This window comes from Apteryx mantelli, chromosome 5 (assembly GCF_036417845.1).
Source record: "Apteryx mantelli isolate bAptMan1 chromosome 5, bAptMan1.hap1, whole genome shotgun sequence".
Classification (NCBI taxonomy): domain Eukaryota; kingdom Metazoa; phylum Chordata; class Aves; order Apterygiformes; family Apterygidae; genus Apteryx; species Apteryx mantelli.
The window spans coordinates 12,336,811-12,361,092 of record NC_089982.1 but is presented as its reverse complement, the minus strand read 5'-3'; the positions used below and the strand labels follow the sequence as shown (position 1 = coordinate 12,361,092).

The following is a 24,282-nucleotide window of genomic DNA, read 5'->3' as shown; positions in this document are numbered from 1 at the left end:
GCAAGTCAAGCAGAGATCTTCCACAAAATGGTCCCCAAATGCAGGTGACCATGTGTATGGGAGTCCACCTAGCTTCACAGGGATCATGTCGTGGGTGCAGAGATGAGTGCTAGCGTGTCCCACCTCGCCATCAGAAAGGCTATTTGAGGGTTGCCATTAAATTGCAGAAGACTGCAGGATCTACCTTAGCATGAATTTGTTTTTTCTAGGCAATGTCAGGCCCGGAGCCTATAATTCACAGAGCATCTGGGACAACCCGGGCAGAGAAGTTAATTTTTGGCTACTGACATCCCTTGCCATGTACCTTGTAGAGAGCATCCACCTTGAGAGTAAATCCATCGACTCCAGGCATGCTGCTCACCGAATGAAACTCAGATAATTCAGAAGCAAAGTGGGCATCAAAAGGGACATCGTGGAAATACTTATCAGTTACTTCTGGTTGGTTTCGGTCCTGGAAAGCAGGGAAGCTTGAAGAGCAGGAACGCACACTACCAGCAACATGTACATAACAAGCAGACCTTCAAGGGCGGCGTTAGTGACAGTACAAAGCAGAGCACCCCTCAAGCCAAATACACCCTTAAAAGACGTCCTCTCCCTCCCAGAAACCCTTGCTGATGCTAATCCAAATGGGGACAAACCCTCCCTAGTCTTAAAACTGCTTCCTCTGTTTTCCAGATAAATTTTAACCCATTTTCAGGAATTTTCAGGCTAAGCCTGGCATTTCTGCACATCTTTCCAAAGGGAAGCCAGAAGCCAGCTCCCCAAATACTACACACTACTGCAAAAACCCAATCCAACTGCCCAGCCTTTGCAAATGGTTGCACAAGGTGCTATAGAAGGGCCTCATTTAGATCTATTTCCCCCCCCCCCCCACAATGTGGACACATACATTTGTTTAAACGTGTGGGTTACAGCACAGAAAATATTTATAACCTATATGATTTGTAATCCCTTCACACTGATTTAGCACTTACCATTTCAATACTAGGCTTGTTGAACTGAACATGAGGAGAAGAGTTTAACCAGCTTGCTCATCTGTGCAAGCCAAATGGGACCAAAACATTAACATTACCCTTGTACTGGAAGTGGTAATGTGGCTGCCAGTGAGGACACTGGCAAATGTTAATTTAAAAGCATGTAATTAGAGCTAAAAGCGTCTTGGGAGCTAATCACAGCTTTATACAATGAAGAAGAATTTCTGGGTAAGTGATAAATAAATCTCCCTTTATATGCTGCCAGTCCTGTCATTCCCAAGTCATGGTATAAACAGAAATCAAGGGAATTTTTAGAAGTTTGCTACATCACTTTTTTTCTCCTCATCTCTTTATCCTTTAGACTAAGAAATACACATGGGTAAAGACCAAGGAAATACTGATCTGGTCTTCACAGTTCAGACCTGTCTGACAAGTACTACAAAAAGCCACCACATTTCATCTCTCATCCCTCTGCAGTCAGACTCTGCTTGTACTAGGGAAAAAACAAAAACAAAGCAGAAGCAGATGCCAGTTCTGCAAGCAGATATTTCTGTGAGGACAGCTCACAGATGAGGGACATGTCTAGCACAGGCAACACGCTTTTCTGGGGCTCTGGCTTTCCGTGGCCGTGCAAAGGAGCTGGTGGCTGTGAGGGGTTGCAGGGTCTGCCCGGAGACTCTGCAGGATGTTGTGCAGTTTGGGGGTCTCTGGGGAAGTCAAACAGAAAAGCAGCAGTGCTGAGTACTTTTGGACAGTCAGGCTAGTGAGAAAAAATAAAGGCTAAAATAGCTAAAATTGCAGACTAAAATAGCTAATAGGAGCTAAATATCACATGAGCAGTCTGGGCACTAAGTACTTCTGAAAAGAGGAGGAGGAGGAGGAAGCTAACACTGGTGTAATATGTTGAATCTGATCTTGCAGTTTGGGGTTTTTTCATCCCCAGATTAGGCCTAGCAAGATGCAAGCAATCAGGTCCTGTCCAGATGAAGCAGACCCAGTGCCCTGCTAGTTGCTGGGACGCTCACCTTCTCTCATGGCCAGCTAGCATGTCTTTTGTCTAGGCTCAGCAAAGCAACGCTTCGCCCTTTCAAAATGAGAAGCCTTAGTCAGTGTTTTTGCTAAACACACTTCATTTTCCCTCTTTAGACAGTGCTCTCTGCACTGGCTCCCTGATGTGCAGTCCCTCTCCACAAGCTGGAAGGTCATTTAGTCCCCAGATCTGTTCTACACTACTGTGACAGGGATTTAGTCCTTCAGAATTTCCTCCTTTGAAAGCTTTTGAAGGTGACAAGGAAACACAGGTCTCATACAGGGTACAAGAGACATCACCAGACTTCTCCAGACATGATCACACATAATGCTGGACATGGTTTTGTCCACAGCGCAAAACTTACTAAGAGGAGAAATCTGTGCTTGAGGTGCTTGTTGGGTTGAATACAGCCATACTGGGGTCCTTCGTTATAGACAGTTCCCGTTGGGTCAAAGAAAGGCACATAGCCATCCTTGCCAGTACAGAGGTAGACTTTTTCCAGCTGTAGCTTGTAAGCAGCATTTAGGTTTTGTTCAGGGTTCCAGAGCACGCGGCCATACAGGATTTGACCTGAGGAGGTTGGGAGAAGAACAGTCAGGTTAAATTCTCTGAAGGATAGCAGGGAGGAGATGAGATAAATTCAGCAAGAGAACCATTCCCAGAGCCAAACGCATCAACTAGAAATGGATCTGGTTTTCGATGGGTTTTGATTTGCATGTGCAGATGACAGAATATCATGCCATAAGCACATTCTTGTCTTGTCTTCTGGTCATGCTATTACAGATCTGCAACATGCTTAAAATGCCATTTGCTGCTGCAAAAGAGGCAAAACCAAATCTGGGTTTTACCATTCTCTTTCACAGAAGCAGAAGTGATGAAGACAGAAGCATTAGATACAAGTGGTACAGGAAAGAGAAAAATCCTACCTTTTGAAAAAGCCCCTTTGTAATCCATTTCTGCCAGGGACATTTCAGATTTGGTGGGATCCATCAAAAACACTTTCTCATTGTTACAGAGTTGAAACTCTGTGTTTAGGGAGTAGACAACAGGAACTGGGCGGTTTGTCTGCTGGAACGCAATCGGGATCAAAAATCTAAAATTGGGACAGGAAGGGAAAAAGGAGAGATTTAGTCTGGGCTGTTCTGAAGTTACACGCTGGTGACCTATATAGTCACTTTACCTTTCCTCCCTCCTGCTTTATCATTTGCAGGCCAGCAGCCCACACTACAGTAGTGTTCAACCCAAGCTGACTGGTTGCCCTCACCCTGCCCAGCTTTCCAATAATGACACAGGGCCTGGCGCAGCCGGTCGAAGCCAGCTGATGACGGGTTTGCTTTCCTTCGTGTCTGGGGACAATCTTTTACTGCCTTGACAAGGGACAGTCTTGGTCACAGCGGGATGCCTGAGTTAAAGAGGAGGCTCGTCCCTTCCCTTTTGGCTGTTGTAGCATTGCCACATGCCTGCTGGGACTACGCAAACAGCCCAAGCCAGCTAAAACCGTTCTGCCGACGGGCTGAGCGCAACTCCTTACCGTTCAGGGGCATGAGCTGTGCAGGCCAGGGGCTTGTCTCCAGGCTTGATCCAGGGCTGCGTGGGCTGTACGGTACAGGGGATTAGGAAGATTGTGTACTCTCCAGAGTAGTCCTTCCTGGAAAGAGAGGGGAGACACTGCAGTCATCAAATCGACTCCAAGTTGTTCACCCAGCTGAAGTGCTTGCCTAAAATCCACCATTTTCTAATTAGTGCAAGCAAGGGAGACAAAGTTCAGAGCAGGACCTAACCCACACCCAGAAACCTCCATTTGCCCTAGCAGTCGCAGAATGGTTGAATTTGGCCTACAGTGCTTAATTTGGCCCTCTGTTTGTACAGGAGCATACACAGAAAAAGAAAATAGACAGAAATAATTAAAAAAAAATTTTTTTAAGGTAAATCTCTCTAGATTTTAACATACCTACTTCCCTTGAGCACAGCACTAATGATTAAGTCAGTCACGAACAGGAAATCCTGCTTTAACCTGCAGACTGCACAACAGCCTGGGACACTGTCACCACTGGTGTCTACCTAGACACTGGCGTAATTCCTAGAAAAATGCATTTACAAGATGGACTGATTCTTTTTCTATTTCTACAACAGACAGAGCAGGGGTCTCAGCACTGCCAGTCGCTACCTGCATGCTCTAGCTCTGAACCCTCGAGTAAGGCCGGCTCGTGACCATTCCACGCTATTGCTGCCTCTGTGGCTGCCGAAAGGGCAACAGGGATTGCTCTCTCCGGCCTGGACTTGAAGCCACCGAATCCATTCCCCAGGGTCTCCAGGACGGTCACTGCTGCGAGGAGCTAGTGGGAGGGATCCACAGTTTATTAACGCAGTGCCAGAGTTGAACAGCTTTACTCGGCCTGCCAGGAGCTGACTCCATGAGCAGCTGCGCTGTCAGCACCGCGCAGAAATACAATGGGCCCCCTCCCCAGCGCAACTCTCGTCCGAGCTCCCTCAGGGGTGAACACCGACAAGGAGGAGGAAAAGAATACCTTCCTAAGGGCTTACAAACTGGAGTCTGCCTGAGGAAGAGCACAAAGAGGCCGTCAGGCCAAGCAAGGCTAAACCCAGCCACCGAAGGGCAGGGAGAACAGAGATCGAATGCCACCAGGTACAGTTTAGTAGAGCCACACACACGCATCTCACACTGGTGACAATTACACAAGCAGCTACAGCTACGATGGTGAGCAGAGGAGTGGTGTGTCAGTATGAACCGTTCCTGCTGTGCCGCTGCTGTTACTTCCCCAAGCATTCACCGCTTCCGAAGACCATCTGCTGCAGGAAGCTGCTGCAGGCATCTGAACCCGCTGTCCTCACCTGTTATAGGAGCTGGTGGCTCTCCAGAGCTGGTAGGGTGAGTCGAATGTCTGAGCGCTCCACAGCAGCTGCAGGTCAAACTCGATCCCTCCCAGGTGCTCTGGCGTCCTTAAAAAAGACTTCACATCTGGCAGGCTGTGGTGCTCCATTACAAAAAGCCCTGCGGGGAGGACAAGGGATACCTTAGGGATTTGCCACTGGCGCTGCTCTGCACCTCTCCCCTGTAGGTGTCAGGTAAGGCAGAGTGCTGGGAGCCCCCATGCTGCACACCTCGCGCAGGGGGACTCCAGCTCTCACATTAAGAGAGACAGGAGAGCCAGCACAGCGGAGCCGCTATTGCTGCCTCATGTCCAGAAGCAACTTTTGCTACTGGTAGTAGCAGGTTGGCTGGAGCAAGCTAGGGGCAGATCTCAAACACACTGCTGATCAAGACAAACTCTAGTGCTTCTGCAGCCTGCTGCTGCCCAAATACCAGCTGTTCCAGAACTGGCAGCGGATGCCTCTGTCCCCCCTTCCCAGATATGATGCTATGCTGCTCCAATTTCCTATTTAAAGCAGGAGTTGTGGCACATGCATGTGAGACAGCAGCAAAGGGCATGGAGCTGACCTGCCCTTGACAGGGACAAGAGATGATGATGAAGTCAGTCAATACATGAGGTACTTGTTGTTAGATTAAGGCTTTTAATCTAGTGGATAACGGAAATTATTAAACCCAGACCAGCCAGGGCTTCTAAGAGGCCTAGCTAAACAGCTGACTAAGTTGTTATATTAGGCATAAGGATGTTAGGAGGCTTGATTAAAATGAAATTTGCATATACTCCTTCATTTTAATGTAAGAAAGTTCTTAATTGCATAACCAGAGCAATTAGCCGTGGAGCATATATACGGGTTAGGTTTGCAATGCCAGCAAGCCAAGCGATAAAGATATTTGAACATTGGGTGTCCTCGTGTTACTGAAGTCTGATTCTGATCTTCAAAATACCTGAGAAGTTCACAGTGAGCAACCCTGTGTGTTTGATACTTTTATAACAGATGACTGATTTAAGACTAATGTTATGTGACAGAATAACCAATATTAACTCAAAGTACAAAGCTAGCATTACTAGACATAAATCTAGCTACCTACCTAGCGAGTTTGGCAGCCAGCTGTGAGGTCTGCTTATTAAGACCCTTAAGCAGATTTGGCAACAAGGTGCTGAACCTGAAGCTTGTTCTGCCTGCACAAACAGACAATATTTCCAAGAGCAACTTCCAAAACCTTCTGTGTGATAGTTCAGAAGGACTATTCTAATGAAGTAGCAGGTTTCTAAATGGCTTCTCTTTGAGTTCAGCCTGCAGCCAGCAGCCAGCCCGGGACAAACAGAAGACCTCAAGTTCTTCTCCGTGCAGGCAAGGCACAGGGAAATGACATACAGAAAATTAAAAGAAAAAAAGTACCGAAGAGCAAATTGGCTCTTGGGCTGAAATACCTCCTTTGAATATGAATCCTGTCCTTAGCCATAGCTTGTTTTCCTACCTCTGTTTTCAGAACAGATCCATATGTGTATGGTGCTCCCTTTCTCCATCAGGACTAATACTCTTACCTCTAAACTTGGCCTGTGTCTTGAACTCAATCACCAGGCGGCCATCCTCGCGGATATAGATCCTGATGATCTGCAGCCGGGCTGAGAGCACGCTGTCTGTCTGAATTCCTGCACGTGCAGCAAGAACAAAGTCACTGAAGGCTGCGTAGAACAGTGGGCCCTAAAGCGAGCTCTGTCAGCCCCATGTAGCCCCAGATGTGTTTGGGGGAGGTCCAGAAAGGCACAGTTCAATTGGGATCATCCTCCAGTGAATCAGTCATAGATTTCCTCCATTATCCACATATGCTGCCTAAGTCCTACTTGAGCATAAAGGAAGTAAATGCACTGAGTTCCCCTTCTGACTACTCTGTGAATATAACACGTTTTACACCAGCTACGCATCAAGGTAACTGTTCTAGATGATTGTTTCTGTGCATTCCTGGCCTTAATTCCCCAGTGTCCCTCCTAATACAAAGCTCTGTGAGTCCCTCCTCCAAAACACTCAGTATCACCACTGCCAGAAAAAAATTCAAGGCGAGGGAGGGTCCCTTCCTCGCAGCCTGTCATCAACATGAGCAGCAATACTGCTCCAGGCTGCGGTTGTGGGTTCACAGCACACACAGCCTCCAAATATTGTGGGGAAAAATAAATAACCCAGCTGGAAACAGAAGACTCACAGGCACAGGATAAACCACAGACATCTGCACTGATGTTAGTTCTTGGATGTCACTACCAGCAGAGGAGAGGAGCCACACAGGGTTCACCGCTGGGAGTACCACAGTTTTAACAGACAAGGGTAACTATGGGAAGGAAGTCTCCCGATGAAAGTCAGGAGGCTGAGGAACGTGACCGCAGCTCCCACACAGAAATCACTGGAAAGTGATGGAGAAAAAACTTCACATGTGCCATAGCAAGCAGCCTCTGCCTGGTGGTGGCGAGTTAGGTGACAACACAGGCCTTTTCCTGCCACACTTTCTAGGGCTCAGTGACAACTGTTTCAATTAACAGAGGGAGGCTAAGGGGAAACGACAGCTCCCTTGCTAAGCAGTCCTGAACGCTGGCATATCTGAATTCAGCCTGCGTGCCTATTTACCTCAGCGAGCGCTACCCATACTCGGGACTGCGGTGGCAGGACAGCAGCTAAGAAAGAAGAAGAACCAAGAACAAAACAATTTCCCCAGCCCCCCTCAAATGCCTCAGACCTACCTGTTCTCCAGAGAACAGTATCATAGAAAAAGGAGAACTCCATCTCGGTGTGATGCTCCAGAGATGCCCAGCCTCTCGGTGCCGTCACATAAATGTAGGACACATAGAGTGGGACGTGGACTGTTAAGAAGGACTGAGCAGAGTCCCGTACCTGCCAATAAAAATCCCAAAGGTGGTTATGCACCGGCTAGGGGAGGGACACTGGCTCACACTCACAGCACCCACTGTGGTCAGCTTCTGCTCTGTGAATGGGAAAAAACTGAGAAGCTGCAAGAGAAGTCTCCTTTCTTCTGATCCCTGTGGGTACCATTATGTATATTAGCTTACTTGTTTGCACACACATGCACGCGTGCTGCACATTGAAGAGTAACTGAGGATAAAAGCAGCAAGTTTGAAAGCATTTAACATTTTGCCATTCTGGGATAGCTGCTCAGGAAGGTTTTTTTCTCTTCTCCAGTTCACAGCATGGAGGCATGTGCAAGCCCATGTATGCAACTGGAGGCAAGTCCTTCCCCCTCAGTCCCCAAACTACTCACTGCAAGAATCAAGGGTCTGTGTCCATGCTGCAGCGCAGCGGGGCGAGACAGGGACTCCTGTGGGGCAGTGTAGCTGCGCTAGCTAGGGTGAACACCTCTGTGTTACACCGAGCTCTGCAGCGCTGGTGTGCCCAGGGTGGGGAACGCTGCTGCCGGCACACTCTCTTACATCACACAACATAAAGAAGAGACGTAAAGGTTTAAAACGATGAATGAGCTCTGGGCTTCTTGTTTGTATTGTCTGAATGAGAAAACAAATAAGGCAATGTCCCTGACTAGCGAAGAGCAGAATTTTGGAAAGGGCTCAACAAAGCCCTGATCTGCCTGCAGTCAAGGAGAGTTGGTTCACTGCTCCCAGTGTGGACCCAGAGTTAAATCAGTCCTTCTGATTGTGGAAACCTTCCGGAGACTTCTCCAAAGAGGGAAGAAATCTAAGCTACAGTCCAGAATCAGCTAAAAGTGCATGCATCATTCTAGACCCACTAATACATGGATTTGAATACATGCAACGGGCATAAATGAAGACAGTCTCTCTGTGGGTAATCAGAGGCATACACATTTTCCAAACTCACTGCAATGCTGGAATTCACACTAAAAACAATTAGCTCATTTCCAAAAAAGCTATGCTGGACTGCCATTTGAAAAATAATCATGAAAAACTGTTGGGAAAAAAAGGTATGCAAATACAGAGTGCTCCTCATAGGCTACAAAATCCCTACAACAAGTCAGAGACAACTGTGTGAACTTTACCTTTTTACGTAGGTACTTTGGACAAACATGCAGTTTAAATAAGTTTAAGTGCATCTCTCTTAATGCTACAGTATGTTGTTGTTATTAATACCCCCCCAAAAAAGGAGCTGCGGTCACAGTTCCACTTCCAAAAAAAAAAAAAAAAAAAAGCTTCTAATTCCATGAATTAAAGCAAAGCAATTTGGCTTGCTCAGAACTGCCTGTAAAAGCATCTGCAACAGCACAGCATCCTGGCTGAATATACACCATTTACTATCTCCAGAAGGCAGCTGTACTCTGCAAGCCCCTCGCAGAATCCAAAGAGACACATTCCAGACTGACTGGTGCCGGCCACCACATGCTAAATTATGCAGTCGTTCGGTTCAAGTAGCTCCTCTGCATTTGTGCAAACAATTGGAGCTATAAAAGGAAAGTTACAAAAGTATTCCATACTGGCAGGAATTAAAAGAGACCATGCTGGGCATAACATTCTGACTGGGAATTTACTTTAAGAATCTAACGTAGGGGAGATATTCCCTCGAGTGACATGTACCTGTATAATCCATCCATAAGAGGGCAGTGGGACACACCAAGTGGGGAAAGACACTATTTTACAAAAGAACGTTGTTGGCTTGTAGTCAGTAAACTAAGAAATGTCATCAAAATTCCTATGACCTCTCTCCACTGAACTACTGGGGGGTACAAACTGATTGTGCTTCTACTCCCCGTTCTTTGCTCATTTATGACAGCTAAGAATGCAGTCAAAACTGTTAAAGAATACAGCACAGGCGAGACTGTTTTGTAGCTCCAGTACCCCATTATATTTTTAAAAATGCACTGTATATTTATAAGCTCTTACTCTGTGGAGTAAGAGAATGAAACCTACTCACCCCAATCAAAATAAATGAATGAGATATATTTCACAAAGTACTGTACTGCTCTTCTTTTGCTAAGAGGAAAAAAAAACAAACATGCCCCCGCTGTACAGAGCAGAGCAGCAGATACACCTAATAAATACTCATAACCACACGGAGGAGCTTTGCCTGAGAATGGACAAAGACCTGGATTAGGTGGAAGAGCTTCAGACATGGCATCTCACCTGGAAGTCAGCGGTTACAGAGCCTCCGCAGATGTCAATTAACTCGGTCATGTCATAATAAGCATCGAAAGTCCAAATGCAGCTCTTCAGGTTGAGGTGTTTGTAGAGCTGGATTGTCTTTGGCTCTCTCACCGTGGGGTCAAACTGGTAAGGACGGTCATACCCAGGACCAAGAATAATACTATCCTGGGTCACTTCATCCAGGAATCCTGCCTCTGGGATCAAGAGACATCAGGAAACTTATCACTCCAGATTTTCAACAGCTTGAAGCCAAGTACCGAGGTCCCATTTTCACTCTCAAATCACGTCAGTGCCTTTTATTTTACTGTGGCTTAATGGCTCCTCTCCATTATCCTAGAGGTCAAACTGAGTACATACCAGTCTTCATGGGTAAAAACGTTACAGGAATGGGGTAACTAACTTACAAACCTATTCATTAAAGGTTAAAGTTAAACTTTAAAAAATGCAGAACAACTTGGGTATAAAATGAACAGTGTGAAGTACAACAGCCCCTGCCCAATGAAGCAAGCTGCATTCATGGACCACGTTACCCTGATTATCAGGAAACTCTGCTCACTGCTGTTAGTAGAGAAAGATGAATTATTTTTTTACATAATATCAAAAGTGCCCAGAGGAAAAAAGAGCCCTCTCTGCATTTCTTTCCTGGCTTCCCCCAACCCCCAGATTCAGAAAGCAAAAGCTGGCTTTAAAGATTACCTGAGATGCCTTTAAGGTCTCTGATGGTGACCAGGTTCGAGCAGACATGCTGCTGCCTGTAGATAGACTCGGAGAGCAGGAAATGCAGATTGTGCAGTGGCAGGGTGGAGATGAGGGGCAGCATCCCATCCTGATGAGGAATTTGCACTGAGATGTGGATCCTGGAACAAACGGTGGATGAGAGGGCAGAAAAAGCAGCCCTGGCAGGCACAGGAGCCTCATGCACTACCCTACACCACACGGAAGCAGTGCAGGGGCAGGGTAAGCCTGGTAGTGGCAGTCTGGTATTTAGTTACAGCTGCATTTCCTTGTCTATGCATCTGCTCCTCAAACTGTCCCACCAACTCCCAGGTCATTCCCTGCGGGGAAGAGCACCTCTGCAGTAGAGCGGGGTGAAAGGAAGAGAGCGCGAGCGCTGCTGCCCTGAACACCCTGTGCTGCTCACGAGAGCACATTGCACGGAGGGACGTGGTTTCAGATGTGCACTTTCCCCATGGCCCAGGCCAGCTCTGTAACCCCAAGGGGCTCCAAGGAGGACCACGCACACGCCCTGCTCCCAGCTCACACCTATTGGGATGTTCCTTGTGTTTGACGTCCAAGTACTTCAGAGTGGCAATGAACGACTGTGCCTGGAAACCTCGGGCCGTTCCCGCTACTACTGGTGTGTGACAAATGGCACTGTCTGTCCCTACGGTAACTATGTTGCTTCTCAGAGGGGTCCCCACATGGCCAGCCTTGTCCACAGCCTTGGCCACACAGCGCACATGGAACCGCCGGCTGAAATAAATGCTGTCCAGCACCTGCAGGCAATGAGGAGAGACAAACACACATGGGGGTCAAAAGCACCTTCGTAGCAACATCTTACCGCGTCCCAAAACCACCTTGCCCTGGTCCTTTGATGTGGCACAGAGGACAGGCACGCATCTGCATGTGCAGACTAGGAGCATGCACACACCGGCACCTGCCTGGCCATTTTGGCACGCAGGCACGACTGGCCTCTCGTCATCCATGCTGCAGAAGACACTCTAATATGTCATGTGCTTTACAGCTGCCTAACTCTGCCCACATACTGAAAGAAGGGGAAGAGGGAGCCTGAGATGTCATAACCTGCCAAGCTCTATCTGTCCCCTGCCACCAGAGAGTTACTGAAGCATCCGAGTGCTCACAGCTGCTTCCCAAGTCAACAGAAGTGGTGTTTTCAGCAGGCTCAGTGAAGAATAGTACTAAATTTTCTGAAGCCTAAAGAAAAAAACAAATCCCCCAAACAGGCCCCCCACGTCTCATTCCAGTTCCCAAGTCCAAGGAGACTTTATGTCTTAATCTCTGTGTAATTGAAGTGTGCGCCGCTCACTACGCATTGCTCAGATTCCCCGTCTTGCACGAGTGGGCATGATCTAGAAACACCCCTGGATGCCTGAAGAGCGCTGAGACACCACACACAGCTGGGAGAACCTGGGAAAATCCCCCAGAGGAAAAGAGCAATTTTGTCTGTGGGGCAGGGCATGAAACATCCAGGGACACAGAGGTCTCAGGCCACACACATAGCAACAGGGCCAAACAAATGCCTGAAGAACAGTGGCTCATAATTTGAGCCATGACGCTCCTGCACCATAAGCAGAGAGGAAAGAAAGCAGGCAATCACTCGGCCAAACCCTGGTAATACAGGTTACATCAGCATACTGAGCCCTCATTTAGGCACAACCACTTTTCCAAGTGCGTGACTTTTCAGCTGCAGTAACGCAACCAAATTTCACATGTGAGTGATCACACAGCTCACTGACTGAGTTGCCACAAGCCCTCGGCTGACTTGTGTCATGTGCTCTTGTAGCCTTGCCTTGCCAGTATGTAGTCACATACCTTATGGTTGACGCTAGTGAATGGCGTGCTGTCAGTGATGGTTTCAAAAGGTGACCTGGCCCCGTTGCCATCCGTGGGGGTTGCTACTTCCCAGCTGAACTGTACTGAAGACTGATTGATCCCAGCTTCGCTGCAGCGTTCCTTCATGACCGCGTACTTGGGGAAGTGAGAGTCACAAGGAGTGACACAGATGAGTGGATAGCCTGGGGAAGGGGATTTCTTAGCACCCTCTTTGGTCGCTCCTTCCACATGGTCATAATCAGCCAGGGTGACGACCTGCAAGGATGTGAGACAGCAGCATTCGCCGGGGGTTCAGGGAAAGAGCAGCAAAAGGCAATCCTTCTTCCCACACACTGCAAGTCTGCCACGTTATTGCACCTCTTAATTTTATTTCAGAAACCCAGCTGGGGTTTTCACAGTCTGTACTCAAAGGACTAAATCACATTCATCGCAACAGGCAACTTACCACTGGAGGTGCCGGAAGAATCAGGCTCCCCGCTGCCTCCTGATCCAAAATAGTCACGATTGCAGTGCTGGTATCTCCAAGAACAGCGTCCACTGGGTCATCTGGACCCAGCACCAGTGAGAAGGACTCATGCCACTCCCGGTCTTCATTGGACATGATCTCCACTTTAAAGATGATGTGGTTCACACCTATGAGAATATATGTAAGAGAAACAGAAAGAACTCAATTCATCACATTGATGAATCAGATATTGCTCTAAAGTTCCCACAGAATACTGAACAGCTTGTCTAGGTCATGACCACTGAAACATTATGATAAAGTATGCATTATGGGTTTTATTTCCATTCATTTCCACTAGTAATTGACCCCCCTTCCTCACAGGAATCTATTCTATACATAAAACTCCAACTGTGACAACTAATCCAATTGATCAGGTGATAGATTTACTAGCAGATGCTATCATAGTATTAATAATGCCTGACTCATATTAGCTGTCTGTAATAAAAATCTGCAGTCCAAAGTACACCCCATCCCTGCTTTGAGCATCTCTGCTCCGACTCTTATGCCAGTATGCAGAGCTGCTTGGTGAGGGCTTCTTGGTCTCAGCAACATGGTCTGAGCACTCTTACAGGATCCTGAAAAACCTCTGATGAGCCTTACATTCCCTGAGGACCACTTTACCATCACCTGGCAGACACTAGTGCTTCTTCCTCTGCTCTGATCACCCTTCTTGTAATAGTTCGGCCCTTTCACATCACAAAATTATAGCTGTAGCAAAGTGCAGGGCTGCAGCCCAGGGGAGTTGCACTTACTTTAAAGATGACCACATGATAGGGCCTTATGTAGTATATCTAAAATATATTACCAAGAACCCAGAAAAAACACTCCAAAGGGAAAAAAAAGAAATGGACCCTTCTCATCCAGCATGGGCACTGTAAAGGGATGAAGTGTGGTACCCAAGAGAAAACATGGCAAGATTTGGGATGGCCTTCCACTCTTTTCAAGGGACATAAATCCCTGTGAGCAGACAGTCTCAACCACCTTTCTGTTTCCTTACACAATGACAGCCTGCTCAGTACATTTTTTTTTTTTTTGTCTCGGGGCTTTCATTCCCTCCTCTTCTGAGGAGCTGGCACTCAGGAGAGAAGCCATTACAGTGGGAGGTTTGAGCTGAGAATGATTAGACAGGGCGAGGGGGAAAGGGGAAAAGACACGCCTAACACACAGAAAGGGGAAAAGTCTTGCAACCCACTTGTAACACACTGGAGAACTGCATAGCGTTTCCTTCCACAAAGACTGTGATGAGCCCGAGAACAAACCTCAAATCAAAAATACATCTAAGGGATTTGCATTACCTTCTTATAGTTAATGCAGCTACTCCACCAGAAGCAGTTAGACCTATGCTGATGTTGTAAGCCTCATGCAAAAAGTGGCTTTGTCCAAGTCTCCTGAATATTTCTCTTCATTGTTCCTTTCCCACTTGCACAAAACATCACTGGTCACACCACCACCTTGAACCTCCCCTCCAAGGATCCTTTACCTGGGCTGAATTTGAGCACTCGACTCTTGGGATAGTAATCCACTCCAGCCTGAGCAGAGCCATCACGGGTGCTACAGCGGACTTTTGAGGTCCTATTCTGATCCCCTCTCCGGACCACCTTGATATTTAAAACAGCAACACCCTCCGGGCCGGGCGGTTCCCGCACTTGATACGAAGCTTCTTCAAACTCAATGGTGGGCGCTAAAGAAACAGCAGTGAAGAAAAAGCCCCAGGTTGGCACCACAGCTGACTGTTTATAGATGAAGTACATTCCCCTTCAGAACCTGGGGTAAGCCCCTTTTAGAGCATATCTACGCCTCTTCAGAGCCAGGGGCTCCTCAAAACAAGGGCCAAAACTGCAGCTATAAGGTTTCAATGTGAACTAAGGCAAGGGAGAGGCAAAACCATCCCTTGCTCTGGGCTACAGAGGAAGGCACACGACTCCTCCATTCCCTGCATCCTGCTGAACCACATGTCCCTGCTCCATGCTTTGTGATGGAGACATGGTTCCCATTCCTGGTCACACTGCAGGGATCTCCCATTCCCCTTTCTCCTCACAGATCTCTCCAGGCTGTGGCACTACAAAGGGAATACAACAGCTCCCAGAGGAAGCACAGCAGCTCCCTGTGCGACTGCAGGGCAATGGGAGATGGGACAAATGAGTGCGTGCAAGCCCCTGTTATTTAATCCCTCCTGTAACACCACAACCACTGCACAAAGCCCCCACACTGATGACCACATGATGGTCCTGCTCATAGATCAGTGGGTCCCCAGCACACAGACCAGTATTTCTGTGAGAATGAATCCAACAAACCAAAGCTGTGATCATGCGACTGAAGGCATTTCTTGTGTACTGAATGAAACTCAGAACTGTTGATGAGACTGTGCTGACTACTTGGAACTACATCCTGCACTACAGCTCCTACATCCTTTTTGTGCCTCCTCACTTACCATCTTCATCATTGGTGACAGTTATAGTGGCCATATTTGTCTTCCCAATCCTAGCTCCACTCCAATGGTTTCCAAGCGGGCTACCAAGATAGACCCGGAACTGCTCTTCTGGTTCAAAGGCAGAGTCATCACTGATGTAAACAGTGCAGTTCTTCACCTAACAAGGAGGAGAAAACAGGAAACTTTCATAAATCCCCTGAACCCACTGAAAGGCCAGACTGCTTCCTCACCATCTAGCGTTTAATATCTGAGTACTGTCAACCCTGGAAGAAGCACTCTTCTATTTTTAAGGCTGTTTCTTCAGGGTGGAAAAACCAGCACAGTTACATGATGAAACACAGCAGTGAAGAAGACATCTACTTCCACAAATCAACAGCTCCCTGCTACAACAGTCCTTGGTCCTACTGACACAGAGGATTTGCTTTTGATGTTTTAACCATCTCATCATGAACAAAGACTCCCTCTGGAGTCCTGTCATATATCCAGAACCAGAGGATTTGTGACTTTAAGCGTTTGTGGAACCAGCTCTGCAGAACACCTCTGACACCAGAGAGTCTATGAGGAGATCTGAACCTCTCCCATCCACGGCTCTTCATTCTGCCTATAAGATCGATTCAACTCACCTTCTCCCCTTTCAAAAAAGTGATGCGGGACTCCTCTGCATCTCTCCTCTCTGCAAAGTCCTCCATGACCTCTGCAGTCTGGCTCTGGGTGTAGCACCTGACAGAAGACTCATAGCTCAGGTCCCCTGTGCGGAAGATGGGGATGTGCAGGGCACCTTCCTTCTCCTTCACCATGTACACATCCTTGCTGAACTGCATATTGGGTACTGCAGGAGGCAATAAGAGTCAAGCAGCAATGAGCTCCCCTGAGAGAGACAGGAGCTAATGGAGGCACGTAAACTCTTGGAGAACTGCTGCATGGAGTCTGACAGCCAGAGAATGAAATGACAGCTTCACTGTGCCTCAGTAAAGGATTTGGTTTTAAACAAACCAGTGACGTTTATTCCCATTAGTCCTCCACAGATGACAGGACTCGTAGACCCTGCTGTCCTTCAGAAAGGACGTGGTATTTCTCTTAGTCACCTCTTAGTCACCTACTCCAAAGGCTGCTGAAACTTGTTTCTTCCCTAACATTTTGGTGCTGCTCCAATGTGTTGGAGAACAAGACAGGCCTGAAAGCGTAGGGATGGTGTGTTTGTGAGGCATGTCAGGAAGGGATTATATGAGGACTCAGTACTGAAATAGGTGCTTGGTCTCAAAGCATTATGCCGCTGTCTGTGAACAGACATAAAATAAATGGTTTGCAGCAAGGAGGGCAGACCGCAACAGAAGATACAAAGGCAGAAGTAATTATAGTCTACTACAGAGTTAGATTATGCAGGCAGTGCTTTCCTCGGGCAAGCAGATGTGAGAGAGGTTAAAACACAAGAGAAAGGAAACATACCCTGAAACATTTTCACACAGTAGGGGGGACTTTGGCCCACAGACAGCATGAATGAGGACTGAGCTCTGAGCAGAGGAGACAAAGTCTGCCTGAAAGCAAGGGAACCCTACTGGACAATTCATTCTGCATTTCCAAAGACTCCATGCTCTTGTGGACAGTGATGCACAGAAAGAACAGGGTAGCCAAATGGAACGGGAGGATCCCAAAACCATAGGCTAAATCCAACCTAGGAGTAACTTTACTTGGACAAGTCTCCTGCTGTGCAGAAGCGTTGAAGATGAGGCTAGGATGGACGAGAGTTGCCACGGATAGCTTACCATCTTGGAAGATGTCATTAATGGCCACTATTGCTTGGAAAGGCTTTGTCAACTCAGCTCCATGGGGTGAGCTGAGGTATACAACAAATGTCTCCAGCCCTTCTATCACCGGGTACTGAGCATCATCCAGGATCGTCAGAGTACAGGACTAAAAGGAAAGCAGAAATTCCACTTTCAGAGATGCAGTCTCTCATCCTTCTGTGAAAAGGCGGAGATTCCTGACACTCACATTGGGGTATCCCATTCAGGCCTTTTCCATGTTCATTAACCAATGACTGTTCTTCTGGAAACAATGTTCTAGATCAATGTTCTAGATCAATCAGGCACATCACTTCAGAGAACAGGCAGCCACCTTTACCCTGGCAGAGATGTTCTCAGTGAATCCAGCTGGAGCACTGACCTGATGCGAATCAGTGCCTGACAGATTCATTAACACTTCTCACGTACCACCCAAGTGCCTCACCTCCTTTGAGGTTGTTAACAGGCAGCAGTACCTGGCACACAGTAATCATGCATTAACCCTCTGCTTCCTTTATGCACCCTCTCCTTGTATAGCACTTCCCATCCTCATCTCTCATGTTTAGGAATGCAGAAAGACCATTAAATGCATGGGTGGTGTGAGATACCTAAACACAGACCAGAAGTCAAGAATTCATTGCTATACGATCCTTTAAAAATCCACTGTCCAAGCCTCTTGATGCAGGAACAATGTCTTTCAAGATCTGCTGTCAAACATCTAACCAATGTTGAGTTACACAGTGCCATCAGACTGAGCAGACTCATCAGCGATTGAAGGGGATCCTTACCTCTTCTGTCCTGCCTGGCCTGAACTCTATTTTCCTGGAGCTGGGGATATAGTCGATTCCTGGGCTGGCAGATGGAGGGTCTGATGTCCGAGTGGCACACCACACAGAGATGGGGATGGAGAGATCAGGTCCCTGCCGGAGGACTGGAATTTCAATGTTCCCTGTATCATCAATTGCACACAAGAGAGCCAAGATTAGAAGGCAGCCACACACCACAAAACCACCTCCTCTCCCTTTGGTGTGCCCTTCTCCCTTCATCACTGCCCCTCCACTGAGCACAGACTGTTGCAGAGAACAACCCCCAGCCCTCCCTCAGGTGCAGAGGAAAGAATAGAAACCCACCAGAAATCTTTTATGATCTGCTGCAGTGCACTAGACTGCTCTTTCTGATGCCTCACTCTGGTGAAAACACGCACTCACAATAAGCACCCCACACACTGCACAGCAGCCCCTGGGGAGCCCCTGCTGTTCTTCACCTGCAGCCTCACTGACGGTAAAAGTAGCATTCCCCAGGAACACAGTAGAGGCATCATTGGGACCACCGATGAAGACGCTGGCTGAAGCCAGGCTTCCAATGCGGGCATTATTGGAAGCATCGGCCAGTATGATCTCAAATTCCTCCTCTTCTTCATATTCGCTGTCATCGATCAGTGTGATGTCACATGTCGACATGGTGACACCCGGTCCAAAAACAATGCGGCTGTCATCTGTCATCCCCCGGGACTTGAAGTCAGAGCCAGACTCCAGCATATAAATGCTGCTTCCCTTGGCTGATTTGGAGACAGTGTAACAAACAGCAGACACGGTGTTGCTGGTGTCCCCTAAGATGCAACAGAAAAACCGGTATCTCTATGCAAATTCTTTTACTCCATTTGGTAAAGTTAGACATTATTCATTTAAATAATGAAAAAATTTTAAAAAAGCATCTTTCACAAAAGGGGTGGAGGAGTATAAAGAACACCACCCTTGCTCCTAAACTAGCATGAAAGCAGGCTTAGGTCTGGCTTCCACGTGCACCCAAACCTGCACTCTTGGCCACTATTCTCTGGGAACTGATGGTGCTTGCCTATGAGAGAATATACAGCACAGTGACAGGGTCTGCACAAAGCACAGTATCTGGATCACAGGGAAGCAGCAAATAGAAACAAAGGTTTGCTTCTGCTCACACTGGCAGGAGAAATGGATCTAAAAGCAGAGAACTTTAGCTTGGTGAGACTTGCAACAGACCTGGGAAAGAAAAAATCAAGCTATCTGCCCTGCCTTGTTTCCTGTCATTTCAGTTGCACCATAAAACTACTTTTGAAGAAATCAAAAAAAAAAAAAAGAAAAAAAAAAGACCCAAACCAAACCAAACCCCTAGGGAACACCACTTGTTTTGGTGGTCGCTGGTATTTGCCTGGCAACTGGAAACAGCCCTTTGCCTGAGTCTGACAAAGGTATATACTGCGAAGACTCCTCAGTAGCTTTGCACTGATCCTACTCATGTGCTAAAAGACTGCAGGATACACTCAATAAACTGCTTCTTTGTCTATAAAGTACAGAATTAAAAGCCAAAGCTCTAGGCAATCACAGGCACTTCACAGGACACTGGCAGGTCCTACACTTGTCACCTGTCACCTTCCTGTCAAACTACAGTCTCCAGGACTTCCCATCCCCCCTCTACAGAATGGGTATAGGCTCTGCACATCACCCCCGACAGCGCTCGGTGCTTGCAGAGCCACTTTCTGTCCCATGCTGCAGAGTCTCGCAGGAGCAGACTGTTGCTCTGCCTGGCTCAACCCACCTTTCCTTTCAATGGGAGCAGAGAGAAAACCAGCACTCTCGCTGACATGGTACATCTTTCTGTCGAATTGCAGGGTGGGCTCATCCTCAGCATCAGTGATGAAGACTGTGGCCCAGGTGATGTTTCCCAGCAGAGCGTAGGCCGGCATGCTGAGCTCCACGGCAAAGCTCTCCATGCTCTCAAAGACATCATCGTCATTAATGACGATGATGCAGGCCTTGGTGTCCTCCCGCTCCTCAAACTGCACCTGGAGGGGGGAAAGCAGCAACATGCGCAGTCATTGGGGAACTGCTCTATCTGGATCGAAATTTTCTCTCCTTGCCTCCCCTTCCCTGTGCATGTCCTGCACATGGGGCAGTGTCATGCAACAACTTAAGCCCAGGATAAAGGATGACTGAAGGTGAAAGGCAGCAGCAAATGCAGTGCCTGGGCCCCTACCCCTTCTGATCTCAGTCATGGTTTTAGCCTTTTGCATGACCGTGAGTGGCAATCTTGCCTAGGCAAGCCTGTAACATTTGTGGTCTATCAAAACACTGCCCCAAAGGGTATCTGACAATATAAAATCTTGATTAAAAAAAAGACCCTTTCTGAAAGAAATAAAACATAGAGTTTTAGAAGTGAAATACCCTGACAGTTTCCGTCATGTTTTTATCAGTTCTACTATGACTCTTCAGTATTACAGGCACCATAAACTTTACGAAGAGACAGAGTGTTTATAGCTCTCACATATGAACACCTTGCCGACCTTTCTTGGGGTCACAGGATCACAAAAACTACTTGAATTAAAAAAAAAAGAAGTACTGCTTAAATGTGCTCAAAATCATGACAACACTTTATCAAATAATTACAAAACCCAGGGCTTTTGGCTGCTCCCAAAGATGTACAGGACAAAGACAAAGGAGGGTAGATCACCAGGAAAAGTGGGCTTTCTGAAAAAGTTCTTAGCGAACCATTGGGGAACGTGCAGCACTGCGGAGACAGTGGAATCCTTTATGAAATTCCAGTGTCCATATTCTAAGAAGGACGCTAATGGAAGAAATGGCTGGGGACAGAGAAAAACCCTAACAATTATTTGTGACGCTTCTACTTCCCACCAATTTCCCACTGGGCCCTGCCCTCTCATCTTCACTGTTGCTCCAGGCCCTTCCTTCTCCCAGTGCTCCCAACCTACCTGCCCCGCGTACTCCACATAGTCCTGCTCTCCGGGCTGTGAACTGGCGCTGGAGGTGGCTGTTCCCTGCTCTGTGCGGCACAAGACGATTGCATACTGGTTGAGGTTACCAATCCGCTGCACGGTGACACTCACAGAGCCCGCACTCTCACTGACATTGTAGCTGAAAACATATTAAACCGGGACAAATACCGGGCACTGCTTAATGGACCAGCTGATGGCACTGACATGCTACAGGGAATGTGGGGATTAGGACCTTCAGACTGGGGAGCAAACCCCGTGTGTTAATACTGATACTGAGCCCCACAAACTCAAGCTGACTGATGCCTCTACAGAAAGCCCAGGGGACACTGATAACCAAGACACAAATGGTATTCTCCAAACCAGGGACTTGGGTAGATATCAGCTATTCAGCAACCCTGCTCCATGGTTTAACCCAGCAGACTCTTCTCCTCACTGACATATGCATGAGTTCCCTCTTCCATACTGGCTGCTATCGGCCCCTCCACACACCTAGAAATCAATAGTGGGACTGCCATGTGTGGAACTACAATGCACGGCAGTAAGACCTCAGTCCTGATGACGTATGAGTGAAACAGTCATAAACAATGGTAACTGTCACAGAAATTTCATTGCATGCTGCAGGTCCATCACGTCTTACAGAGCTCAACGTGGCTTGCTCTGAATAAGAGCTCATCTGTCTGAAGAATACTGTAAACCCCCATGTCATTTACCTGGTGTATGTAAAGCTGATGAGAGACCACTGGACATGGAAGACATTGCCACTGACCACATTGGGCTTGCTGTCCTTCACTAGGAACTGAAAGCTGTCCATGGTCTCCTGAACCTTCTCCTCATGCATCACGTACCGAATGAGGCCGTGGTTCACATCCTCTGCCAGGAGGAGACATCCAGTGAGCCAACCCAGGAATTCATCCATAGTTTTACAGGTAAGCGGTGCACATGCATGCATGCACACAGCTGCACATGCCCTTTTTGCTGCTGGAGTTTTTCTAGCTTCCACGGTCTTATCTGTGACAGAAGCCAGCCTACAAGCTGTGACAGATTATTCCTTTGCCTAATCTTTATCTGTAATGGCTCGTATTTAAAAATAAAGTAAATTTAAAGTAGCTTTGGTCAAATGTATGGAATCTGAATTTGCCTAAGCAGCACATATTTCAACTCTAGTCTATAAGCTCGTATGTCTTAATAGGACTCCTTTTCCCTGCTGAGATGTTCAGGGCTCTCTGATTTTCTGCAGTGTAAAGTAACTTTCCTAAGCTCCAGACCCAAAACAACAGGTCTCTTCCATTCTTTCTGGTTGCACTTACTGAGCCCAAGGGAGGCCAGGCTTGGCTGGCAAGGCCTGATGAGAAGGGACAGCAGAAGCGCTGACTGCATTTGTACAGGACGAGACACAAGTTATCCTGATAAACTCAGGCAGCCAAAGGAAAAAAGCAACAACATGCAGTCCAATTTCCATACCCTGAGTGAAGGTGGTCACAGTTGTCCCTGGTTTCAGCTTGCTCTCCACATAACCATGTCTGGGACCAGTTGTTATCTCATAGATCAGCTGTTTGTCATCTGTGTCAGGATCTGTCGTCAGTAATTCCTTCTTAGTGATTACATTGGTTGCCTGGATTAAAGCCAAACCAAGGGAGTTAAACTCTGGAGATCCAGCAGTGCAAGTCTGATTGACTGCCCACCTGAAAAGCCCAACATGCCTCTATCAAACAGTGCTCCATGAGGGAAAAGCTGGGGATTTGAGTATCAGCCACAAAGAGTGGCCCTGAACAGACAGAGGCTGTAGAGCTCTAGTCACGTCCCACATGATAATTGACAGCACAGGAAGGATTCAAATTCTGCTTCAGATTTGGTTTTAAAAAAAACATAATTGTGGCTTGAGCAAAAGCAATTTAGAACAAGCTGCCAAGCCCTGTCTAGCTGGGACTAAAAACTAGGGCAAACCTTGTGGTTTCACCTGGAATCCATCCCTTCCTGAACCAGGCTGATGCTCAGGTGAGGCCTGCCTTTGCCACAAACATTTGCAGATGGCCTCAAGTTTAAGGGTTTCACTCAGAACGTTTCACACTGCTTTAGCAAGTTTGTATTAATCCTCTTCCAATGACCTCATATAGATATGCCTCAGTTTCACCACATTTTGCTTTCTCTTTAAAGAGAAAACACCTTTAACAGGGTGGGGAAAAAGAGAGAGAGAGCATTACGCTGCTTGAGGCTGCAGGAATGCTTTCTCCTGCAGGAATTTGAGTTGAGATTGCCATTTCTTAATACACTGTCATCTAGCTCCTTTTTCCTGGAAAGAACTGGAGTATTTCTTTGCAGCTAATGCTGGGTCCTCAAAAATGAGCACAAGAGATTATTCCCCCAAGTTTTGTTTGGACTTCAGCAGAACAAAGGTATGTCACGGTAAGGAACCATGTCATCTCCACTATGGCTGTTGCGGCACATAGTGAAGGCTTCTCAGCCACCAGCAAAACTGAAAATAAGTTGCCCCAAGTATGAGGGACAAGGCACAGGACAAATCTGCCCAGGAAGGGTGGCAGAAGGGAGAGGGGCTGTGCTGAGCTGGACAGCTTGTGAGAGCTTGTGAGAGAGCCAAGAAGAGTCAGGCTTGCTGCTCCTGCTGATGCGAGGGAAGGAGACGGGTGAAGAAGCAGCTTTTCCCCTTGCCCCAAGACACCTCCCTGAGCTCCAGCAATGCACCCAGTTCTGCAGCACTCTGGCACATTAAGGCAGGTGGAAAACCCACTGCTCCCGGAAGTCTGGTAGCCCAGGCAATCGTCTGCACTGGCTGTGCAAAGGGTTGAAGCTGTCTCTGCCATCACAGAGCTCCACAGCAAAGGAGACTCCCTGGATCCCACACTGCTTTTTCCCCATCTTGTTCTCAGCCTGCCAGGAACGAGCTTCCTGCAGCCAGCGAGGCTCTTGGCTCTCCAGCAGGAGCATCTCCCAGCCTAATGCTCCCTGCCCACTAAGCACTGACCCTCCCCTCACACGCTCTGCACCAGCCACCTCTCTACCTTCATGTCATGCAGCCTGGTTTAGCTAACAGAGCTGCAGCACAGGCATCCCTGCAAATCTCTGCCTTTTCCAAGACACTCCATGAGCCCAGAGGAGCACCTGCTTTCTGCCAAAACAGTAACAATGCTAAAGGGTCAGCATGTTCGCCTGTGAACCTCCTTCTCCTGAAACAGCCTGAGCAACAACCTAAGCCGAAC

General features: G+C 47.5%; 1 protein-coding gene across 1 annotated transcript in view; it reads right to left on the bottom strand.

Annotated features, from left to right (window-relative positions):
• The window catches only part of FRAS1 (Fraser extracellular matrix complex subunit 1), a 182,413-nt gene that overhangs the window by 2,891 nt on the left and 155,240 nt on the right, over positions 1–24,282 (bottom strand). The window contains exons 51-72 of the mRNA XM_067297013.1: positions 22,529–22,679; positions 21,778–21,937; positions 21,044–21,206; positions 19,873–20,119; positions 18,566–18,910; positions 18,090–18,250; positions 17,284–17,431; positions 16,144–16,349; positions 15,521–15,677; positions 14,570–14,770; positions 13,030–13,217; positions 12,564–12,839; positions 11,274–11,506; positions 10,707–10,867; positions 9,990–10,204; positions 7,626–7,776; positions 6,441–6,548; positions 4,858–5,017; positions 3,536–3,652; positions 2,931–3,097; positions 2,369–2,574; positions 305–451 (exon numbers count right to left, since the gene is read on the bottom strand). Of these exons, the coding sequence (XP_067153114.1) occupies positions 305–451; positions 2,369–2,574; positions 2,931–3,097; positions 3,536–3,652; positions 4,858–5,017; positions 6,441–6,548; positions 7,626–7,776; positions 9,990–10,204; positions 10,707–10,867; positions 11,274–11,506; positions 12,564–12,839; positions 13,030–13,217; positions 14,570–14,770; positions 15,521–15,677; positions 16,144–16,349; positions 17,284–17,431; positions 18,090–18,250; positions 18,566–18,910; positions 19,873–20,119; positions 21,044–21,206; positions 21,778–21,937; positions 22,529–22,679 (4,068 nt within the window). The remainder of the gene's footprint in view (positions 1–304; positions 452–2,368; positions 2,575–2,930; positions 3,098–3,535; positions 3,653–4,857; positions 5,018–6,440; positions 6,549–7,625; positions 7,777–9,989; positions 10,205–10,706; positions 10,868–11,273; positions 11,507–12,563; positions 12,840–13,029; positions 13,218–14,569; positions 14,771–15,520; positions 15,678–16,143; positions 16,350–17,283; positions 17,432–18,089; positions 18,251–18,565; positions 18,911–19,872; positions 20,120–21,043; positions 21,207–21,777; positions 21,938–22,528; positions 22,680–24,282) is intronic.